This window comes from Leptopilina boulardi, unplaced genomic scaffold, assembly GCF_019393585.1.
Source record: "Leptopilina boulardi isolate dan_hultmark-lab unplaced genomic scaffold, ZJU_Lbou_2.1 LbouV2_202, whole genome shotgun sequence".
Lineage (NCBI taxonomy): Eukaryota > Metazoa > Arthropoda > Insecta > Hymenoptera > Figitidae > Leptopilina > Leptopilina boulardi.
In genome coordinates, this window is record NW_026137755.1 from 1,084,770 (window position 1) to 1,104,742 (window position 19,973).

Genomic DNA, 19,973 nt, shown 5'->3' on the forward strand with positions numbered 1-19,973 from the left:
GCTAATATTTTTTTGGTATTCATTTTCGTTGAATTCTATATATAACAGAAATTAATTAATTGAATTAATTATTAAATAAATTAAAAATATGATAATAATAATATGAATTCTATTATTCCTACAATATTTATAATAATAAATAAGCATTAAAAAAATCAACTAAAATAAAAACATAAAAAATAAGTATAATAAAATAAAAATTATTTTATAACTGGTATAAATAACGAATTAAACGATTTAACGACAAGAATGAAGTAAATGTAAAAAGATATAATTACCAATTAAATTGATTTAACACAGTTGGAATATATCACGTATTGTAAACTTTTTTTGAACCAAAAGTTTTTTTTTCGAGAAAACAATGATAAAATATAAGAAAGACGATTACTGCATTTTATGGCTTTAACTTCAGACTGAGCAGTATTTATACTTAAAATTCGTTTATAATTTGAGCGATAAGATGACATAATCTAAAATTCTCAATGTAGAAAGGGAAATACCTTTTATCAAAAGAATTTGTTACGTATTTGAAAGAAGGGGGTCAATAGTAATATTTTCATTTACAAATACAAAATGTACCAAATATGCGTGTAAGTAATATAATTAAATATTATACTTATAACTTACATAATTTGACAGTTTTTCAAAATAAAAAATTTTAACTTTTCAAAATGCATACCTAGGTACAAAAAGTCCTTTAAGTATTTTGAAAGTATATTTTATCATAAAGTAATACGAATTCTATTAATTTGGTGCAAATTTTTCTTTTTTATATTTTGTCAAAAATATTCCCTTCCACTTGAGAGGATACTATTCTAAAAGAATATATAATCTCTTGAAAAATAATGTAGTTAATTTAAAAATGAAAAATTATCTAAGTATATATTCTTAATCAAAGAGGAGAGTGCTATGTAACCCTTTTGACATTCTTTTTATTTAAAAATAAAAATAAAATATTCTAGTTTGAAAATAAATATATTTTTGTTTTGATAAAATAACTTGAGGTGCAATAAGAAATGAATTTTTATTCTCAATATGAGATTAATTTTCCTAAATGTACAGAATTTTAAAATATATATATCGCATCTTTTTCAATTTTGTGGCCTATCATTAAGTTAAGGAATTACAAAAAATTATAGAATATTTAAACAATTGCACTATAATAATAATAATTAATACTCAATACTATTACTGATTGTAAGTTATATAAAAATGAATCACTCCGAGTCAAAATAAAATGTATTATTTACTTTTTAAATTTATTATTATTATTATATTATTATATATTATATTTATTATAAATAAATGCTTTTACATATATTATTTATTAATATATTATTATTTTATTATTATTATAATAATATAAAAAATATACTTATATTTACATTGAAAGGAAAAATACTTCTTATCATGTGAATTTAATATAAGATTTTAAAAACCACTGAATTACAAAAAAAACTTTTTTAAAAAAATTTATCTAATAACAATTCCCAACATAATATATAAAATAAATAATAAATAATAATTATAATAATAATAAATGGTATTAAAATAAAAAATATAAAATATAAAAACAAAAAAATTTTGTATAAACTTATATGAATCGAATTTATCCAGCATTAATTCTTTTTCTTTTTGTAAAAAGTCCAAATTTTATTCTATTTTTGTCAATAATTTAAAATTTTAAAGGAATTAAAATTTTTAATATATGAAGTAAATAATTTGCATCTAATTTTTGTTAATTTTAAATATTTATTTAAAGGGTATAATATACAGTAACAATTCTTGGTACAAGTTTTTTTTTGTAACAAAAATATATTTATAACAAATTAATCATGATTACAATTAGAACAATTTTTGACTACAAGTAGTGATTTATATTCAAAAATACATTATTTTTTAACCAAAAATTTTCTTAATCTTCTTTTTAGTTTTTTTGATCACTCTTCCTCCTTCCTTTACAACTTTTTTCACTCCTTTTACAATATCTTTTCCATTTACAGTTCCATTTACAACGATAGTGCCACCATTGGGAGAAGGTTGTTCAGCATTGACAGTTTCCAAAAAGAGGGACAATACCACGCATAAGACCAGGGAATAGGTAAAAAATTTTTTCATATTCATTTTGTGTTGTTATCTATAAGAAATGTGAATTTGTTAAAAAAATTTACTCTTCTTATGTAATTATTTCTATTATTGCATTGAAGAAAAATGAGTAAACTACTTATAATTATTATCTAATAATAATATAATAATAAATGTACGAGAAATTATAAGAATATCGAAATGAAAAAAAAAAAAATAAAAAGTAATAAAATAAATTTTAAATCATTTTTAATTTAAAAATAAATTGTAAAACGAATTTTTTAGAAATAAATTTTCCTACCTATAATCGTGTTGGAAGTGAATATTTTTGACGTTGGTAATGAAAAACTGTCACTTGACAAAATATTCAAGTATTTATAATGATTGCTGCGTTAGAATGACTGTCTTTATAGTTAAATATCGCCTTTAACTCAAATGATAAACATAATCTTCAAGTCTGTACATTGAGAGGGAAAATACCTCTTATCATGTGAATTTTGATATGTTAAAAGATTTTATCATATAAAATGCTGATGATTATGATTATGAAATACAGAAATATAGAATTCATAAAATTTCCCATTAAAACCAATACTTTAAATATTAAAATCATAGATTTGAAACCAATACCATTTCATTCAAACACAAAAAAAACTTCATCTGGAACAGCGAAAGGTTTCACTAGAACAGTGAAAGATTTAATTAAAACAATTAAAACTTTTGCTATTCTAGTAAAAACTTTCGTTGTTTTAGATAAATTTTTTTTCGTTTTACAATTTTTAAAATTTATAATTAAAAAATCAATTTATATATTATAAAAATTAACTCCGATTTTTGGGGAAAAAAAAGTCAAATTGTCAAACTAGAATGTAGGGGACTTTTTTTTTAAGATTGAAAAAAAGTGCAAAGTAATTACGAAAAAGATTTCTATATATGATAAAATAAAAAATATATAAAAAGAAAATCAAGATTAATTTCATAATTTTATAAACATCTCTCTATCTCTGACGTTCGATATTTATTGTGTAAAAAACAAAAATATATATTTACATGATAATACAATAACGCAATTTTTGTGATAATTTTAAATAAATATCTTAAAATCAATGACATTTTAAAAATAAAAAAAAAAATTAATAAAAAAAAATCTTTCATTTTGTAATATGTTTATTATAATAATTTTCAATTTTTAAATCAAGTAAAAAAAAACATTAACTGATTACAATTTAATTGTATAAAAAGTTTAATAATAATTGATAAATGATATTGTAAAATGTTATCTTCGTCGAAAGAAGGTCGTTTTTTCATATGTAGAATAATTTATTTTTAATGTAACAAAAGTTGGGAATTAAATTAACTTTCTTTGGATGAAAATAATAATTTTTTTTACATATACCCATGAAAATATAAACGGTTTTCGGATGTTATTTTGTAACCTCTACTAGAGCCATTTGTTGGATTCGTAATTAACACCTATTATGATAATTGCTAAAGAGAGAAGAGTTGAGACTGAAATGTAACATACACTAACGCCATCTGTTGGATTCGTAGCTAACAAAAAATTTGTTGTGGAAATAAAATTATTTTACTGTTATCACAACAATTTGAAATTTGCAACTACAAACCAGATTTGTTAGTTCTGTATTAACAATCCGATTGTAAATAATTTTTCTCCGTTTGTGTGTGTTTCGTTACAGGGAGCACCCTTAATTTTCAAGTTGATTGAATAGCAACTAGTTTCTTCGTTGAAAAGTGAATTGACTTGTTGACCAAAGCGTAACCCAGAGTGGTCGGACTCTTTCATATATACATATATATAGATATATACAAGATCGTGTCGAGCATGATGCAGTGTACATCGAATACACACGTGTGCAAGTTCGTTTATTTCGTAGATATATAGCACGATACTAGAACGAGAGAGAGAGAGAGAGAGAGAGAGAAAGCGCATTCACTTGCCTAGCAGTAAGAGCATAAAAGCCCCGTAGAAGGACGTTTTACAAAGGGTCTATCAAGCGTGGAGCAATGTTGATGGCCAACGGATAGGCGGTGGCCAGTGCAATTTCGCCGCGCACCGCAGTCAGCTTCGTCGTTGGCGTTACGATTTTTACGACGTTTCTTTTTTACAACCGACAAAATGTAATTTTCTACGATATGTGTGTACAGACATTGGGAGCAAGGATGAGAGAAAGATTGCAGGGGAAACGGACTCGTTTTGTCGCTTTTGACGATTATATCCTATATCCATTTTGTCATTATTTTTTTTTTATCCGTATTTAATTTTTTTTCTTTGTCAAAAAAAAAAAAATAATTTCTTTTCTCGATATGAAAATTTTCCCTCTTGAATTATGTCAAGCTAAATCTGAAAGCTTTTGGGTGAATTTAAATGAAGCGCGCCATACATCAGGATAGCGGAGAAATCGGTTTGCAATCGAATTTCCAGAGACAATAACAATAACAAGTGAATTGACCAGGACTCTCTCTCTCTCATATATGGAGTTCTCTTCTAACCCCCCCTTCTCTCATTCACTCCCACACACAGCTTGGTTATTGTTCACGTTAATTGATGCGTTATGTTTGATGCCGCTGTGATAGCCATTGTGCGCGGGGTGTCCACTGATAACTGAGTTACCGACTGCGGCGACCAGAGTGCACTCAAACCTAATTATCTCGACCCGATGCAACTGCCGCATTGCATTGATGTCGTTGATGTAGTACTCGCAACATTTCCACTGAAGATATAGTTTTCCACTCTCTTTATACAATAACCCAGTGGGTTTTAATTATTATATATATATATATTAAAAATAAGGGCAATAATTCTATTTTTAGAAAAATCGTTATGGAAAATCTAAAACTTTGTTTTTTCGCTCATAAAATCAATTTCATTTTTTACTTATGCATTCAAATCAATTTTTTCGATAATAATTTCCTTTTTTATGACATACAAAGATCAGCGGCTATACTTATATTTTTCATGAAAAATTACAACCATCTTGAGAGTGAAAAATGTCCATATATTTGGATATATATTGAAACTGACTATATTTCAAAAACTGAGTAAGCCTATCCGGAAGAGAGAAATTCGGGCAAAGGTCAGTTTCTTCGATCATTGGGGTGGGGAAAAAAAAAAAATTATTTTTTTTCTTCTCTCTCTCTCTCTCATCTTCTTTGGGTGCCGATTAGTCCCTTCTTCCAATTAACCGTCGACTTCTTTTCAAGGGCACTTTCAGATATGTAACTGCCTCGTAAATCCAACTTCTTTACGCATCAGCCAAGAAAAGAACGGAAGTTCGTTACGATAAATTCTCAAATTCAATTCGCTTCTGAGCAAAAAGGAAAGGGATATCTTTTTGCATGGACTTATTGCATATATATATATATATATACGAAAACGCACCGTGTCGGCGAATAGCTTTTGACGAAATGAGGTGCTTATTGGAAAGATTTGCTCGTAAAACAGGAGGCTTCTATTTAACTCCAATATATACGGTAGCTTATATATATATATCGATTCATGAGAAAATTTCGCCTGAAATTTTTTTTTATACTCTTTTACTATTATTAGTGTCTCATGTAAATTTTACGGTCTACTATATATTTATATTTCTCATAGTTATTAATAATATTACAGAATTATTTGATCGAGTTTTTTTACATCAAGTTTTGCATTTGTTCTGGATTGAATTTCAAATAAATTTTCTAGAACAAACTAAATACGGCCCTGATTCTCGTTGCGCACGCATCCAACACTTTCGAAACTTATAGGTGGGGGAAAAATCCTGGAAACCTGACACTTAGGGGTTAGTTACTAATAATCTCTACAAAGAATTAGTTAACGAATCAAATTTTGAGAGTAGATTGTATATTTCTGTATTTTTTTTTTTTTTAAACACATTGGCGAATAAAATTAGAAACACCTGAGTTTTTTCAATGTGATACAAAAGTTGTTTTTAGTAAATCGTCGATATATATATATCGAAGTATTCAGTGATCGGAGACTCGTGACGAATTCACGACGATGAGATGAAAAAGCAATTTCCAATGTATCGCCCTCGAGTTCCGGAGAAAAGATCAGCTTCGTATGCGTTGTACATGTTCTATGCTCACGGCCCTCTGGCGTATATTCAAAGCGCGCAACGTCGCTCCATCTCGAGGAATGCGGCAATCGATTATCACGGTCCTGCATATCGATACTACCGAACACACACACATACATACAAAATCGAGGATAACTTACACCCTCACTCGTACGATTCTTTCTCCTACGAAACATATACACAGTGAGAATATATATATATATAGACACAGACCGCGCACTAATGACATCGCCTCGTATAATACTCGTGCCTCGAATATCACTGATGCGATATTGCCACCAAGAGAGATTAATGTTTCATCGTGCCATCTAGATTATTCCATTGTGACTGGCGGTCAAGTTTCCAATTTCGCAGAAATGTAATCCTGACGATTTTTCAAAACTTTCGTTACATTTTTTTTTTTTTTCTAAATTGACAAAAATTTATATGCATTATACTCACAAAATTGCAGACGAATTAACAATTTTCCTTCTTTCTTCACCTATTGTCAAAATTAATTATCATGCTCTCGCGAGATGGATTTCCTGCTTTTCCCACGTCCTTCCTTTGAGTTAATATATATGTATAGGGGGAGCTTTAACATTCCCTTTTGCCGAAATGTATGTATTATAGATATATATATATAGAGAGAGAAGATTCCCTCCTACATATACTAACTATTGAATTACTAATACCCGTGGTCTTACGTTAGAGCGAAGGGACTTGTAAACTGTAATTGCATTAATTGCGGTGATATTTTGGGCTCAGGTGCCTTCCCACCCATTTCTGTTCGTTAATAGCCACCATTATCGTTTCTTGCTGACTGAACTGGCAAATCCCACTTTCCCAATATAAGTTGGTGAATTTTAAGTCATTTAGTTGAGATTTATTATTTTTTCTTATTCTTCTATCGAAAACAATTCTATCAAAAATTTACTGGCGGAGTACCGCAGCATTTTGAATTTTGATATCAGATTTGTAATAAGCGACCCTGAAAACTCCCGAGTAACTAATTTCAGGTGAATCTAATGATTTTTAATTTCTATCCTCCATATTGAATCCGCCATTTTGAATTTGGAAAACTGACTTTAAAAAAATTAAGAATTTTGAAAAATCTAATTTTTATATATAAAAATTACAAATTATTTTAAAGGAAAACAATTTTTTCTGAATTTATTTTGTTGAACGCAAAGGAACTTGTGTGAATGTCCGGTTATGAATGAAATTCCCTGATGCCAAAGATAGGTTGTATAATTCCGGTATATGGATAAGAGGGGATAGGGTTAAGGTACTTTTAGAATCCCCTTCGTACCGGTAGTGGTGTTTGGCGGTTGTGGTTGGTGTAATTACGAAAGGACCCCCTTCAGCAGACTTAAGCGAAACCGCGAACGTCTTAGCTGGCTGTCTTACGTTCTACATTCCTGCCCCTTGACGATCTGTGTAATTTTCGCCTTACAGATACCTTGCGCGAATCATCTGAATGCCATAATTACTTTGGCTGAGAGAAATATTTTAGCACCTCGGATAAAGCAAGTTCAAGTATTCCGTAAGTATTTCTTTTTTTTTTGACTTTTTACTGCTATCAGTGGTAAAGACAAGTTTTAGTCAGACGGAATAATTTTGATATTCTATTAAACACTTTTGGTATCACGTATTAGAGGTTAGTTATAAAAACTAAATTCTTATTTTATTTTCAGTAGTAAAAGTGTATTTTAGTCAGACATTACATTTTGTAAATTTCGTAAGTAGTAAAAGTTTGATACAGTCAGAAAATTAATTTTTTTATTTATTTTAGCATTAGTAGTAGTAAAACTGGAAATTAGTCAGACTCGGTGCCAGTAGTAAAAATCTATTTCAGTCAGACAAAATAAAGTTTTGTAAATTTTACCATCAGTAGTAGTAAAGTGTTTTAGTCAGACTTTCAAATTTTTAAAAACTCAACGCCAGTAGTAAAAATCTATTTTAGTCAGACAAAATAAGTTAAATTAAATTTTACTATCAGTAGTAAGAAACTGTTTTAGTCAGTCTGTAAATAGCTGAAAACATTTTTTAGTTTAAAAAAATATATTACTATAATTTTTCTATCAATCGTAAAAATAATTTTTTAATTTTTTTTTAGAAGTTAATAAATAAGTACTTGTCCAGCGATTTTGGGGTTAAATCTGTTTCATGATAAACAGATATTGTTCCTCTTTTCAGAGTCACATGTTTAGAATACCTGTGTTCTATGAACGCTCCGAGAATATACATACACTAATCGTATTTCATATAATAATGTCACATGGCGCTAGAGGGATAATAAACAAAGAGCATGTAAGAAATACCACGCTTGTTTCTGATATGTATACACGTAAAGCGCATATAGAGACCTTACACTTAAACTCCTGTGATCGAGAACAATTCAGAAATTTCGTTGGAATTTAGATGAAATAGTCGACATTACTTGGAAGGCAACTATAAACGTATGACTGCAACAAAAGCCAAGGGAATGTCTAAATAGAACATATTTCTCCAAATTACACGTCTTCTGATGTTTATATACAAATATATATATATTATACACTTGGGGGAAAAATGTTCCCCTACTTAAATAACTCTAGCCTAATTTTAATAGTATTTTAACTAAAAATCATATATTAGTCCAAAAAAATGTTGTAACTGATAAAAGAAATTGTAAATTAAAAATTATTCTTTTATATATAGTTTGACGAATTAATAGAACTATGAGAAAATTTTATGTTCACAGTGTTTTATGTCCTTGCAAATAACCTTCAAACTGACACTTCTGATCGTTAACAAATTTTATGTATAAAGAGGTATACAATCTTTATGTATATAACATGTGCAAAGCGTTATTGTGACTATGCAATAAAAGTGTAATAATGTCTTTATATTAATTTAAACTATATATATATATAATCATTATGGAAAACTAAAAAATTTATATTTACAAAACAAAAGAGTTTCGAAAATATAAAGTTTAAAAATTAAAATATACAATTCATATAAATAATGTAATTATTTATAATTTATAATTGTACGAATTTGTAAATAGTTATAATAGTTAATTCAATGATAGAGTATGATTGATGTCATTAAAGTAAAATAAACGTCAAGTTGAAAAACTTATTCTTAGAATGCCTTGAAGAATAAATATATATATATGTATCAGTGTAGAATATAATAGACTGCAATTTTACTTGGTAAAGTATCGTCTTCTCGGTATTTAAAAGTGATTTCAGTGCGTGTAACAACGAAACCTAAAATTACGAGAAATTGCGCTTCGAAAGGCGTGAATAAATAAACTCCAGTGTGTAACCAGTAACCCATTATTATCTGCAATGTCACCCTATTTAAATGACGATCCCGACACCACAAAACGTTTGACTACTTGTCTCTGGCTCCAATTACAGTAAATAGAGCTTCATTTCTCCGTCCTCTTTTCCAATAATATTACTGAACTAGTTTTCAACTTTTATTTAGAACGCGCTATATAATTGCTAGGCGAATTTATTACAATATGGAATATTTTTACATTCACAAGAACCTTGAGAAATTTACCTTGATATAATAACTTTACGGAAAAGAAGGTAAATTTTTTTATGACAAAAAAAAGAAACAGAAATATTTAAAAGAATTAATTTTTTGCAAAATAATGTTTTATATGGATTTAATCATAACGAAGTTGGAAATCAAACGTACGGGATGAATAAACCAGTGTAATACAAATCCTCATAAAACATCATCCCTTTTGCAAAGTCCCGTGTTGTACATCCACTGCCATCTGAAGCTTTCTATTATGCATGCGTCCCTTATTGGCAGTGGGCCGGCTTATACCCTTTCTCTTCAATTTTGTCCTTGGAATTACGATCTCAAGCATATTTCTAATTATTAACCAAGTTTGTGTGTATTCTGGTTCGCAAGTCCGATTTAAGAGAGAGATACCATTAAATATGAATCTCTTATTCCTCTAAAGTAAGTTTCAAGTTCATTATAACTTTAATATCTCGTTCTCGAAAAGGTATTTTTGCAATTTACGATATTATAATTAATTTTTTATATTTCTTATTATTTTATTTTACTATACACACACTTTAAATTAATTACATTTTTTAAAATTAACTGTCTGTCTTTTCAAAATGTAAAATCAGTAGTAAAAATCAGTTTGGGTCAGACATTCAGCATTTTGAATATCAGTAATTTATTTTTAGACAAAAGACTTTTATCAATTCGATATCAGTAGTAAAAGTTTTGTTTCAGTTAGACAGAATGATAATTATTCTAATTTCCTCTACCCTATAAAAAACACAAAAATATTCAACCTATCAATTTATCACGAAAGTTTTTTTTATAGCAGTATTCATTAAAATTTATGTTTTTGTAGAATTTGCAAAAAAGAGGAATTTTGTATACACTATTTTTTTTTTTTTTTAAAAAAATTGCAAAATAGCATTTGAAACATTTTTTGTCACATGGCAGTGGGATCAAGTGATTATGGTAGTGCCATCATCGTCATTGGCGTTTTCGCATCGTGCTTTATTAAAACAACGATCACTGACAATCGATTCAATGATTACAGCCCAAAACATAATCGTTAACGTCTACGACCCATTAATGACGATGCAAAACCATTCTCGATGCCAAATTGCTAATGGCGAATGTTCCTGTTTAGTACGTATGTCACTTGTGCTATTTCCATGCGACGATATTCACAAACCTATTGCCGTAATAATGACAACGGTGACAATGATTATATTGATGCTGATGATGCTTTCCAAATGGATAAAACAGTTCATATATATGCGTAGATTCACGAAAATGTATTATTTAACAATATAAATATATTTTTTAAACTTTAAGCTTTCATTTCTATATTATTTTTTTAAAAAAATTGTCCAGTCTGACCAAAATCCACTATTACTACTGGAAATGTGAAATTACTAATTTAAATCGTCAAAAACTTAATCAAATTACTTCTGTTACCAAATTTACAAAAATTAAAAACGTCTGACTAAAACCACTTTTACTACTGAAAATAAAATTATACTAATTTAGATCAGTATATGTCAGTCTAAAAAATGCTTTCACTACTGATGTAAAAATTACAAGAAGTTTATTAATTTTGACTACTAATACCAAAAATTATAAAACTATTTAAAAAAGTGTGTCTCACTAACATTTCTTTTACTACTAATTTCAAAATAAAAAAAAAATTCCCGACAGTTTGTCTGACTAAAACAGACTCTTACTACTGATTGTGGAATTCGAAGAATTTAGTTTATTCTGTCTGACCTAAACAAACTTTTACTACTGTTACCAAATATGTTTAGAACAATGTGAAATATCTGCCTATAAAACATTTTTTCTACTAAAAAGTACAGGAAATCAAAATGGTTACTTGTCTGACTTTAAAACACTTTCACTACTAATCGCAAAATAAATAATCATCTAAATTTTGATTAGAAGGGACTTTCGTAAAAAAATTAAATCCAGCGATAAATAATTAAATCCAGCGATAAATAATTAAATCCAGCGATAAATAATTAAATCTAGCGATAAATAATTAAATACAGCAGTAAATAATTAAATACAGCGATACATAAATTAATTAACGGAAGGAGAAAAAAAATAAAGGGTCAAAATAAAAAGAAAAAAAAAACTTTAGCATAATTTAACAATGTAAAAGTACTTTGATAGTGAGAAAAAATATATATATACATATATTATGCATCTATCTTGCGGCGAAGGTTAATATATATCTATAAGAGTTTCTTTTGGGGAGTTTATTTTTCCAAGCTTTCACCCTGTACTTATGCCTTAGGCTTGTAACCTCAGCACGCGTATGAATTCGTTGGCGCATAACAGTGAGCTTCCGTAATATAATTGTTAATGCGCTGATGGGCCTCGGGCGTCGTTTATGCATTGTGTGCTTCGTATACACAATGTATACGCTTCTGTGGCACATACAAACCCCCTTACGTAAAAATAGACGCACATCCAACACCGCGTATTATCTACGCCTCGTTCGTTACTTCGCGTTATGGATAATCACTGATCACTGATGAAAATAAATGTAACAATATACACACGCTGTCGCACTTTATACACATAGAAAATACGAAGGTCTCTTTTAATTCATATTTCTCATTTTTAAAAAAAAAACTCTTAAGATATTCGCTTTTGTATTGAAAAAAAAGAAGAAATTGATCCCTTTTAGCCTTTAGTGTAATTAATAGAGGTGGTAAAAGGGTATAAAAAAGAAAAGGAATTTTTTATACTGAGAGGAGGCAAAAAAAAAAAATGTTTGTGTTTTAAGCAAAGGATCTGACTCGCTAGCTTAAGTTGAAACAAGGAAGGAGTAATATAACAACGGGTGGATGGTGAATTTACGAAGGCTAGTGTGTGGTGGTTGTATGGCTAAAGAGTGAAGGGATAAAGGGGGTAGGGGGAGGAGGAGGAGGTGAATCAAGTGAGTAGTCTAGGCAGGACTTAATTAAACAGCGAGCAAAGCCAGCTTAGTTCACAAAGTGACCACGGCAACTACCTCTACCCCTCGCGAACGTGTACAGTTCTCCCACATAGGTGTGAACATAGTCTTGTTATTGGGAACTCTGGTCACGATTTACAAGTCCTATCTCCGCGATAGCCAAATTATCTCTTGTTTTATCTAGATACTTCTGCAAAATTCCATTATAAACAGAAAATCCATGTATGAGATTTATTACTATATTCCCCATGTTTCCATCAATTAAAATTTTTTTCTATTTTGTAATTTTATTTTTGTTCAAAATAATATGGAAAAATAAATAATAAATATAATATAATTAAATTAAAGAAATTTATATTATAATTATTTTGTAAATATGTTAAAAAATTACTATTATCAAAAAAAAAACTATATTAAATCTAAATATTCGCAGTTTAATTATGTTTAAAGTGACAATCTCTGGACCTAAATCCAGCTTATCACCTACTACTACCCCTCTGTATATTTTTCGTATTCCTCTCACTGACAAACGCAATTGAAAGCGTACGATCAAGCGACCGAGATTTATACACGATTTCCCCCTGAATTAACTGGGTGGTAATTCTAGGATCGGGTGTCGCTGTAATTGGGTCCCGAGGGATTTTCCCGCGCGCGTTTCTCTTTAACATCGAATCATCGCTTCGAGAACTCGAAATAGAAATTGAAATGCAAAAAAATTGAAATGAGATTCATTTAGTTGATAAAAATTTTTAGAATAGCTTTTAAATTTTTTGCTCTGCATCCAAAAGAAATATTTGTTTTAAAAATAGAAATCAAGTTTTTGTGGATTAAAATATAAATTTTTTTTTTTTTGTCAGCATTATTGCGTCTGTGAAAAAGAATGTATATGTATTGTGATTCTTGGGACAAGGGGGTGAAAAAAAAATGAGAAGGTGTCGAAGCAAAGGGAATTCGTCAAAGAAAGTTTACAGGTGCCATTGGACCGTGGACGACAAAACTGACGCCCTTTGTCTCCTTCACTACCCTTGACGCGAGAGTTAGTGGTTTACAGACAACGACACCTTTGACATAGTTGGCCAGTTTTCTCTTTCTCTCTCTCTCTCTCTCTCTCTCTCTCTCTCTCTTTCACTCTTGTCGAGGGGTTTATTTTCGCGTCGCGACGGTCTCGTTCTTTTTATTCTCAAAGCCGTTTCCCTTTGCGCCTCATCTGTTTTCCTCAATTTCCAATGAGTTGGAATACGACATGAAACGCTAAACTGCCACAAAGGGGGTGAACCGTAAGCGTGTGTCCTCTCTCTCTTTCGCCATCGCTTCGTTTGTCGATCCATTCCTCCTGGTTGGGAGAGTTGTATATAACAGAGGTCTGACCCCAACTTTCACGGTTTCCTCCTCGCTCTCTTATTTTCTGGGTATTGATACGTTTTCAAATTGTTTATGTCCCGCGTGTACGATTGCAATTCCAATTTTCCAAGCTCTTAATTTCTCTACTTATACTATTCTAGTCATTAAAAAATTAAAAATATTTTTAAATAATAATAAATGTGGAGGCATTGGATCGAAAAAGGGTTGAATTTTCTGCGTGTCATTTCATATATATGTCGCTCAACGAAAACAGTTCTTTTTGCCTCTGACCCTTATAGTCGGAATTTTCACACTCACTCGCTTCAAAGTGATGACCCGAGTGCTTTAGCTGTATGTGTGTACTCATTTGAAAATTGGTTTTCCACCTCTGAAGATTTCTCTCCCCAAGTCAAAATTGTATTTTTAAAATCCAGAACTAAATTCTCATCCTTACATTATTGTAAAATCTCAAAATTTATTTATTTTTTTTTTTCAATTTAGTCACGAAAGAAGCAATTATAAACTGCAAGCGTTGGATAATTTGTAGTAAAGGGTCGCTGTCAATGTCTTTGTAAGACTATCCAGACAGGTGCCACGTGTGAAAAGGAGGTTGGGTCGTCGAGTGTGAAGGTTTCTTGTATCGAGTTTTGCAGCAAACGGTTTTACTAATTACAAGGAAGCCGCAGCTTCATGTAAAACCGTCAGTATAAAGGCAGCTGTCAGTTCCCATACTTCCGTGGTTTATATTTACCGATCGAACTTTTTCTTTGATACCTTCTTTATTCTCATTAAAACAATATAAAGAATAAAATAATAATTATTCTTGTCATCGATATAATGGCATCTTTTAATTGAAAAAAGTTAAATTAATAATTAATTGAAATAATAATTATACTATGTTCGAAAGGAAAATTATGAATCTAATATTGCGATAAAGGTCATCTTATTGTTCGCAAGACGTCAACCCTCTTTTCTCCATGACTGTGTGAGGGAGGTTATTTCCCTCGACCCCTGTTACAACCCGTTACAGCACTAGAATGGGGATTTCGACCTTTAACGAAATGCCAAACAGTCTTCTAAATAGGCTAATATTCTGTCTATGCTTTTGTTTTAAGATTCTCGAAAATCTTTTTAAAAAAAACAATTAAAAGTAATCTTTATTTACTCTATAAAAATCAGTTAAATTTCTTCTCTTTCTCTTCTTTAGATTTATAAAAATCATTTGAATTATTACTGATTAAAATAGTCAAATCTGCATTACCATTAATCGGTAAAACAGATTTGACTAAATCAAATCTTATCATTAATTGGTAAAACAGATTTGACTGTTTCAATCATTGAAGAATTCAACTAATTTTCATTGGAAATTTTACTGAAGTGATTTAGTAAGATATTAAAAACTTGGTACAAAATTTAACCGCAACCGGAAGTGGCTTTCATCCACGAACATGAAATATTAATTTTAACGAGATAGAATTTTGTGATTTTTGAGGGAAAAAAAAATGTTTAACCGCCCTTGTTAGCGAACTGTCAATTCGCGATTGTGGGGCGGGCGCATTATTTGTTGACGCGCGATATCTCTTACGAGAGACAGTCATTAGTCGAATGAGGAGAGTTATTCCGATGAGCGTGCGTAAATATCTTTTAGGTCCCTTGGTCATCAATCATAGTCACATATATGATCCAAAGATCGACGATGCGCACAAATTACATATCGGCTTACAAAATGTATATATATATATATATATTCACCCCACTTCCTCTATGATGCGGTGACTCGAGTCGTTAAAAGAAAAGAAGAAATTCTCTGCGACGCCTACAAGGAAATTAACTCGCTCTAAATCCACGCCTCACACTTGCGCTTCAGCCACTTTACGGCACGCTCGTTCATGACACGGTCTTCATTAGGCCAACGATGCTTCACATAACGAAAAAAAAAACTACCGGCTAATTTCATCAGATTTCTGTCTTACAATTTTAATCATAGTTATTATATAGTCTATGAAAGCTATAGAAAGGCGCATAAGAATTAATACATTGTGCTCTTATTTTTTGTCTCATCGCAAGTGTTTTGCTATTTATAAGGTGTGATAGTTTTCATTAGCTATTTTCTAGTCTATAATTCAATTTTGATGATTCCATATTGAAAAGAGGAATTTTTACTCAAAAATAAATTTTACATCATTCAGAAGAAAAAATTGAACTAGTATTAGTTTTTTTTTATAACAGTGAGAAAGGGAATTCATTTTTCATGGAAAATCCGTAGCGATTCAATAACGCGGTTACATCCCTAAAAGACGACGTCGCTTGACAAGCCAACAATGTAGATCCGATAAATATGTTAAGTCGGACAACGGAACGGAATGGAACCACAGGGAGCTGTGAGTTAGCTTATTAAAAAAAAAAAACCTTTCCAACGACCAGGTCGTGACTTTCAAATAATTTCAACCCACAATTTTTGTCGTTCCCCTAAAATGCGACCGCATTGTCGATGGGAATCTGCCAAAAAGTGCTAATCAATCGTTTGTGATATCTTCAAGGGGTGAGAGATTTGAACCCTTTTTCATACAGTGGAATTTATTTTCTCCGCCCTACATTGGAAAAAAAATTCAATTTCTAGCAAATAATGCTGCAGCAAATTTTGACTACAAAAATCAGCAACTAATAAAATAATTTAAACTTTTTCAATTTAAATATAATTCCGAAAAAATGTTTTCTATATTCTGAGAATTCGCAGTGTGAGTTATAGAGACAAAAGATGAACTGACAAAAAAAAAGAACTCGAGGCCCTTGTGGTAACACGAGACTGGGACAACAGCGGTCCATTAGTCAACCAGCTCTGTGTCAATACATGAATATGACGGGCATAGCTACTGAACGCGACACCCCCCCCTCGATTGCTACAACTCTCCCTCCCATTCATGTCACTGTTACACACGTCTTTCATCGATATCCCACGAATGTAGAAAATCGTCTCTTGTACTGTCGTCTATATCTAGGGGTTTTATCTTGAGCAGACGTGTTCACTCTATACATAAATCTATCTCAGTTATCATTGCAAGATGGATGGCAAAATGTAACCAAACCATTTCTCTTCTTCGATTTCATTGAGATAATAATGAACCGAAAAATATAAATGGAAAAATAAGTCGACATTTTATTATTAAAGATTTTCAGTTACATATAATTTTTTTCCATGTTGGAAATTCATTAAGTAGAATTGAAATATTTTAAAGTTGATGATAGCCGAGTGTGTTAAGGCACTGCTTTCTAGTTTCAGGGTTCGAATCCCCAGAAGTGAAATTTTTTTCCAAGGTAAATTAATTGCTTACTTCTATACTAATTTTTCATCTTTCTAATTGATTTTACTATTCGGTTGACAAAAACATTTTCACACAAAAAAACTGTTGATTAAAAAAAGTAAAGACTAAAAGAGTTTACCGCGGCACTATAATCGTAAATTTAAAAAGACTGCTGAGGCTATCTGCAGCAGACAGCCAAGTCATCAACAATCTATTGTTCCTGTGATATTCTTCGCTTATAGAAAAATAGGCATCCAATTAAAACTTTTCGAATTTAAGACATGTTGGTATAGCTGATGCAAGAAAGTAAGGGAATACCACGTGACGTAAGAAGATAGAGAGGTCGTGGTCAAAGGAACCGAGCTATAAACGTGAGAGGACTATTCTATTACGAACTGACATCCGATCCAAACTTGGTTGAGTGATCACGGCCTTTGGCTTGGTCTGCGTCTTCCTGCCATTACGCGAAGGAACGTATAAGGTGAAGAACAAGAAGCAGGTGGAGAGGGGGGGGGGGAGGGGACCCCCAACATAGAATAATAGGATACGCAGGATCCTTCGCTCTATAGGATGAGCACAGACTTTATAGCGCAGTGTCTCTAAGGCTTCTTGATTTATTATCAAGTTAACCCTTGGTTCGAAACTTCCCCGAGACATTCGATACACGTCCACCTATTATAACATCGCGAATCGACCTTCTATATGCCTACGCATCGTCACGCAACGTATATCTCAGATATTTTGATTTAGTAAAATCAATTCTTGATTATTGATAAATGTAAATTTGGTACTTACCTCGAATTTTCTGCTCATCTTGGAGTTGTCGCTCTAGACTGTCCTTGACTTGCCTCTCTCGTAATACGTCCATTTGTAGTTCAGCTAGAAAATAAAATTTTTTTTTATAATTAATTTATTTTTCAATCATTGTTGAAATTAAATTTATTTTTAATATTTAATTACTAAACTAAGAGGTCACGAACAATAGATGGCGCTGTTACATTTTAGTATCAATCTCATAAAGCGTTAACATAACGAATCCAATAGATGGCGACACATTTTATTCTCGAAAAAATAATTTAATCCAGAAAAAAAAATAGTCGCTGTTAAATTTTAATATGCCTCTCTATTTTCTGTGAAAATTAGAATACCCTGGGTAGGATATTGTAATTTTCACTTGTCTCTAGCGTGTAATATACTCGCTCTCGTCAATTGGCAATCATACATGCATGTTCTACGAAACTGCACTTATAATAAATGAAGGCGTATCATGTAGCGTGGAATCAGGTAGCTGAGGTCAGGTTAATTCGGCAATAAGAGTCCTCCTTGGGCTTGAAGGCAGTGGAATATCGTACGGCTCACTGGTTCCGTGATTAAATTCAACAGCGCTGGGCAGACCAGAGCGTGCATAGTTACCTCTAATAGAATTATATTAAGACATGGAGATCCCTTGCGCGCGTAAATCGTCCCTCTCTCTCTCTCTCTTCTTCTGCTTCTTCTTCTTGGCTTTCCATTTCTCCTTCTCTGACTTGAGTCTCGGTTTTCCTCTCTTCCATATCTCTGGGGAGCCACCACGCTAAATTAGCCATTTCGAATCTCGTCAAGAGGGTCGTTAGTCCAGCAATGGAATAGAAGACTATATAACAAATCCGTCGACCTTCGGCTTCTGTTCAAGGACGCTTTGGATCTGCATTTCACATTTTCTTGAAAATCATTTCGCCAGGCCGTTTTCGATCCTTTTTAAATCAGGCGAACTAATTCGATTTTTTTTTTTTTTATAGGGGTAATCGAAAGGGAGAACAAATTAGGCCCTATATAGAAGAAGAGACAGCATACCAATTCTGTCGCGTCATGCTACGCTTGAAATTTTTAATAGTCAATTATAAACCTGAGCCTTTTTCAGTTCGATGTTGGCTTTATTTTTTTATTACTGGCCACAAAAGCACACAGTATCCAGTATTTATTCAACGCTTAATATGCCTTTGGTGTTTTTTTTTTTTTTGGTTACAAACAAAAAAATGCACGTTTTTAAATCGATGCATTTTTAAAAACATTTATTTAAAATAAAAATCGATCTTGTTTTGAAATTATAAAGTTAAAGGGAAACTTTTGGTAAAATAAGTTATGGAGAGTATATCTAAAAAAAAAGGAACAGGAAGAGAATAGGTATATATTATAGAATTTTAGAATTTTGATATCAGTGAGTTTTCGAGGGAGATTAGGCAGGGGCGTCTGCTAGCAATTTCAGAGCGTTTGCGAGGTCCATTAACGACGGTAACTCTTCACGACTGGCCGCCACGAAGATTCAATTTGAATGCTAACCAGAATAGGAAGTTCGCGCTGGGCCCTGGCGAATATCCTGTTATTGCCAATTTTGTGCGCGTTTCTGCAGCCCACTTTGCGATCGTTTAGATTATCATCTCTCTTTCGATGTACCTCTTTCTATATATATATACACACACACCTCGTTTCCGGGGATAATTGAACTTTATTGACGATCGTCATCTAGAGAACACCAGTTCCAACAACATAACCCGAGGGCATCCATTCAATTTCATCAACTTCTCTCTCTCTCTATTTCTTAGAAATATTCTCATTTGTTTATTATAATAAACATTAATATTTTGTTATTTAATTAATGTATTTTTATGCAGAAATTTTAACGAATTTTAAACTAAAAAA

At 31.2% G+C, this 19,973-nt stretch overlaps 1 protein-coding gene and 1 long non-coding RNA gene across 5 annotated transcripts in view; both read right to left on the reverse strand.

Moving 5' to 3' along the window:
• LOC127278418 (dachshund homolog 2) overlaps positions 1–19,973 on the reverse strand; it is a 188,963-nt gene that overhangs the window by 25,505 nt on the left and 143,485 nt on the right. For all 4 annotated transcript variants that reach the window (XM_051300148.1, XM_051300146.1, XM_051300145.1 and 1 more), the window contains one exon: positions 18,090–18,173. In XM_051300148.1, coding sequence (XP_051156105.1) covers positions 18,090–18,173 — 84 coding nt within the window. The remainder of the gene's footprint in view (positions 1–18,089; positions 18,174–19,973) is intronic.
• On the reverse strand, positions 1,733–2,701 carry LOC127278434 (uncharacterized). Its single transcript, XR_007842490.1, has 2 exons — positions 2,387–2,701; positions 1,733–2,137 (listed from the first exon to the last, which is right to left on the reverse strand). It is a non-coding gene; the product is annotated as an uncharacterized LOC127278434 (long non-coding RNA).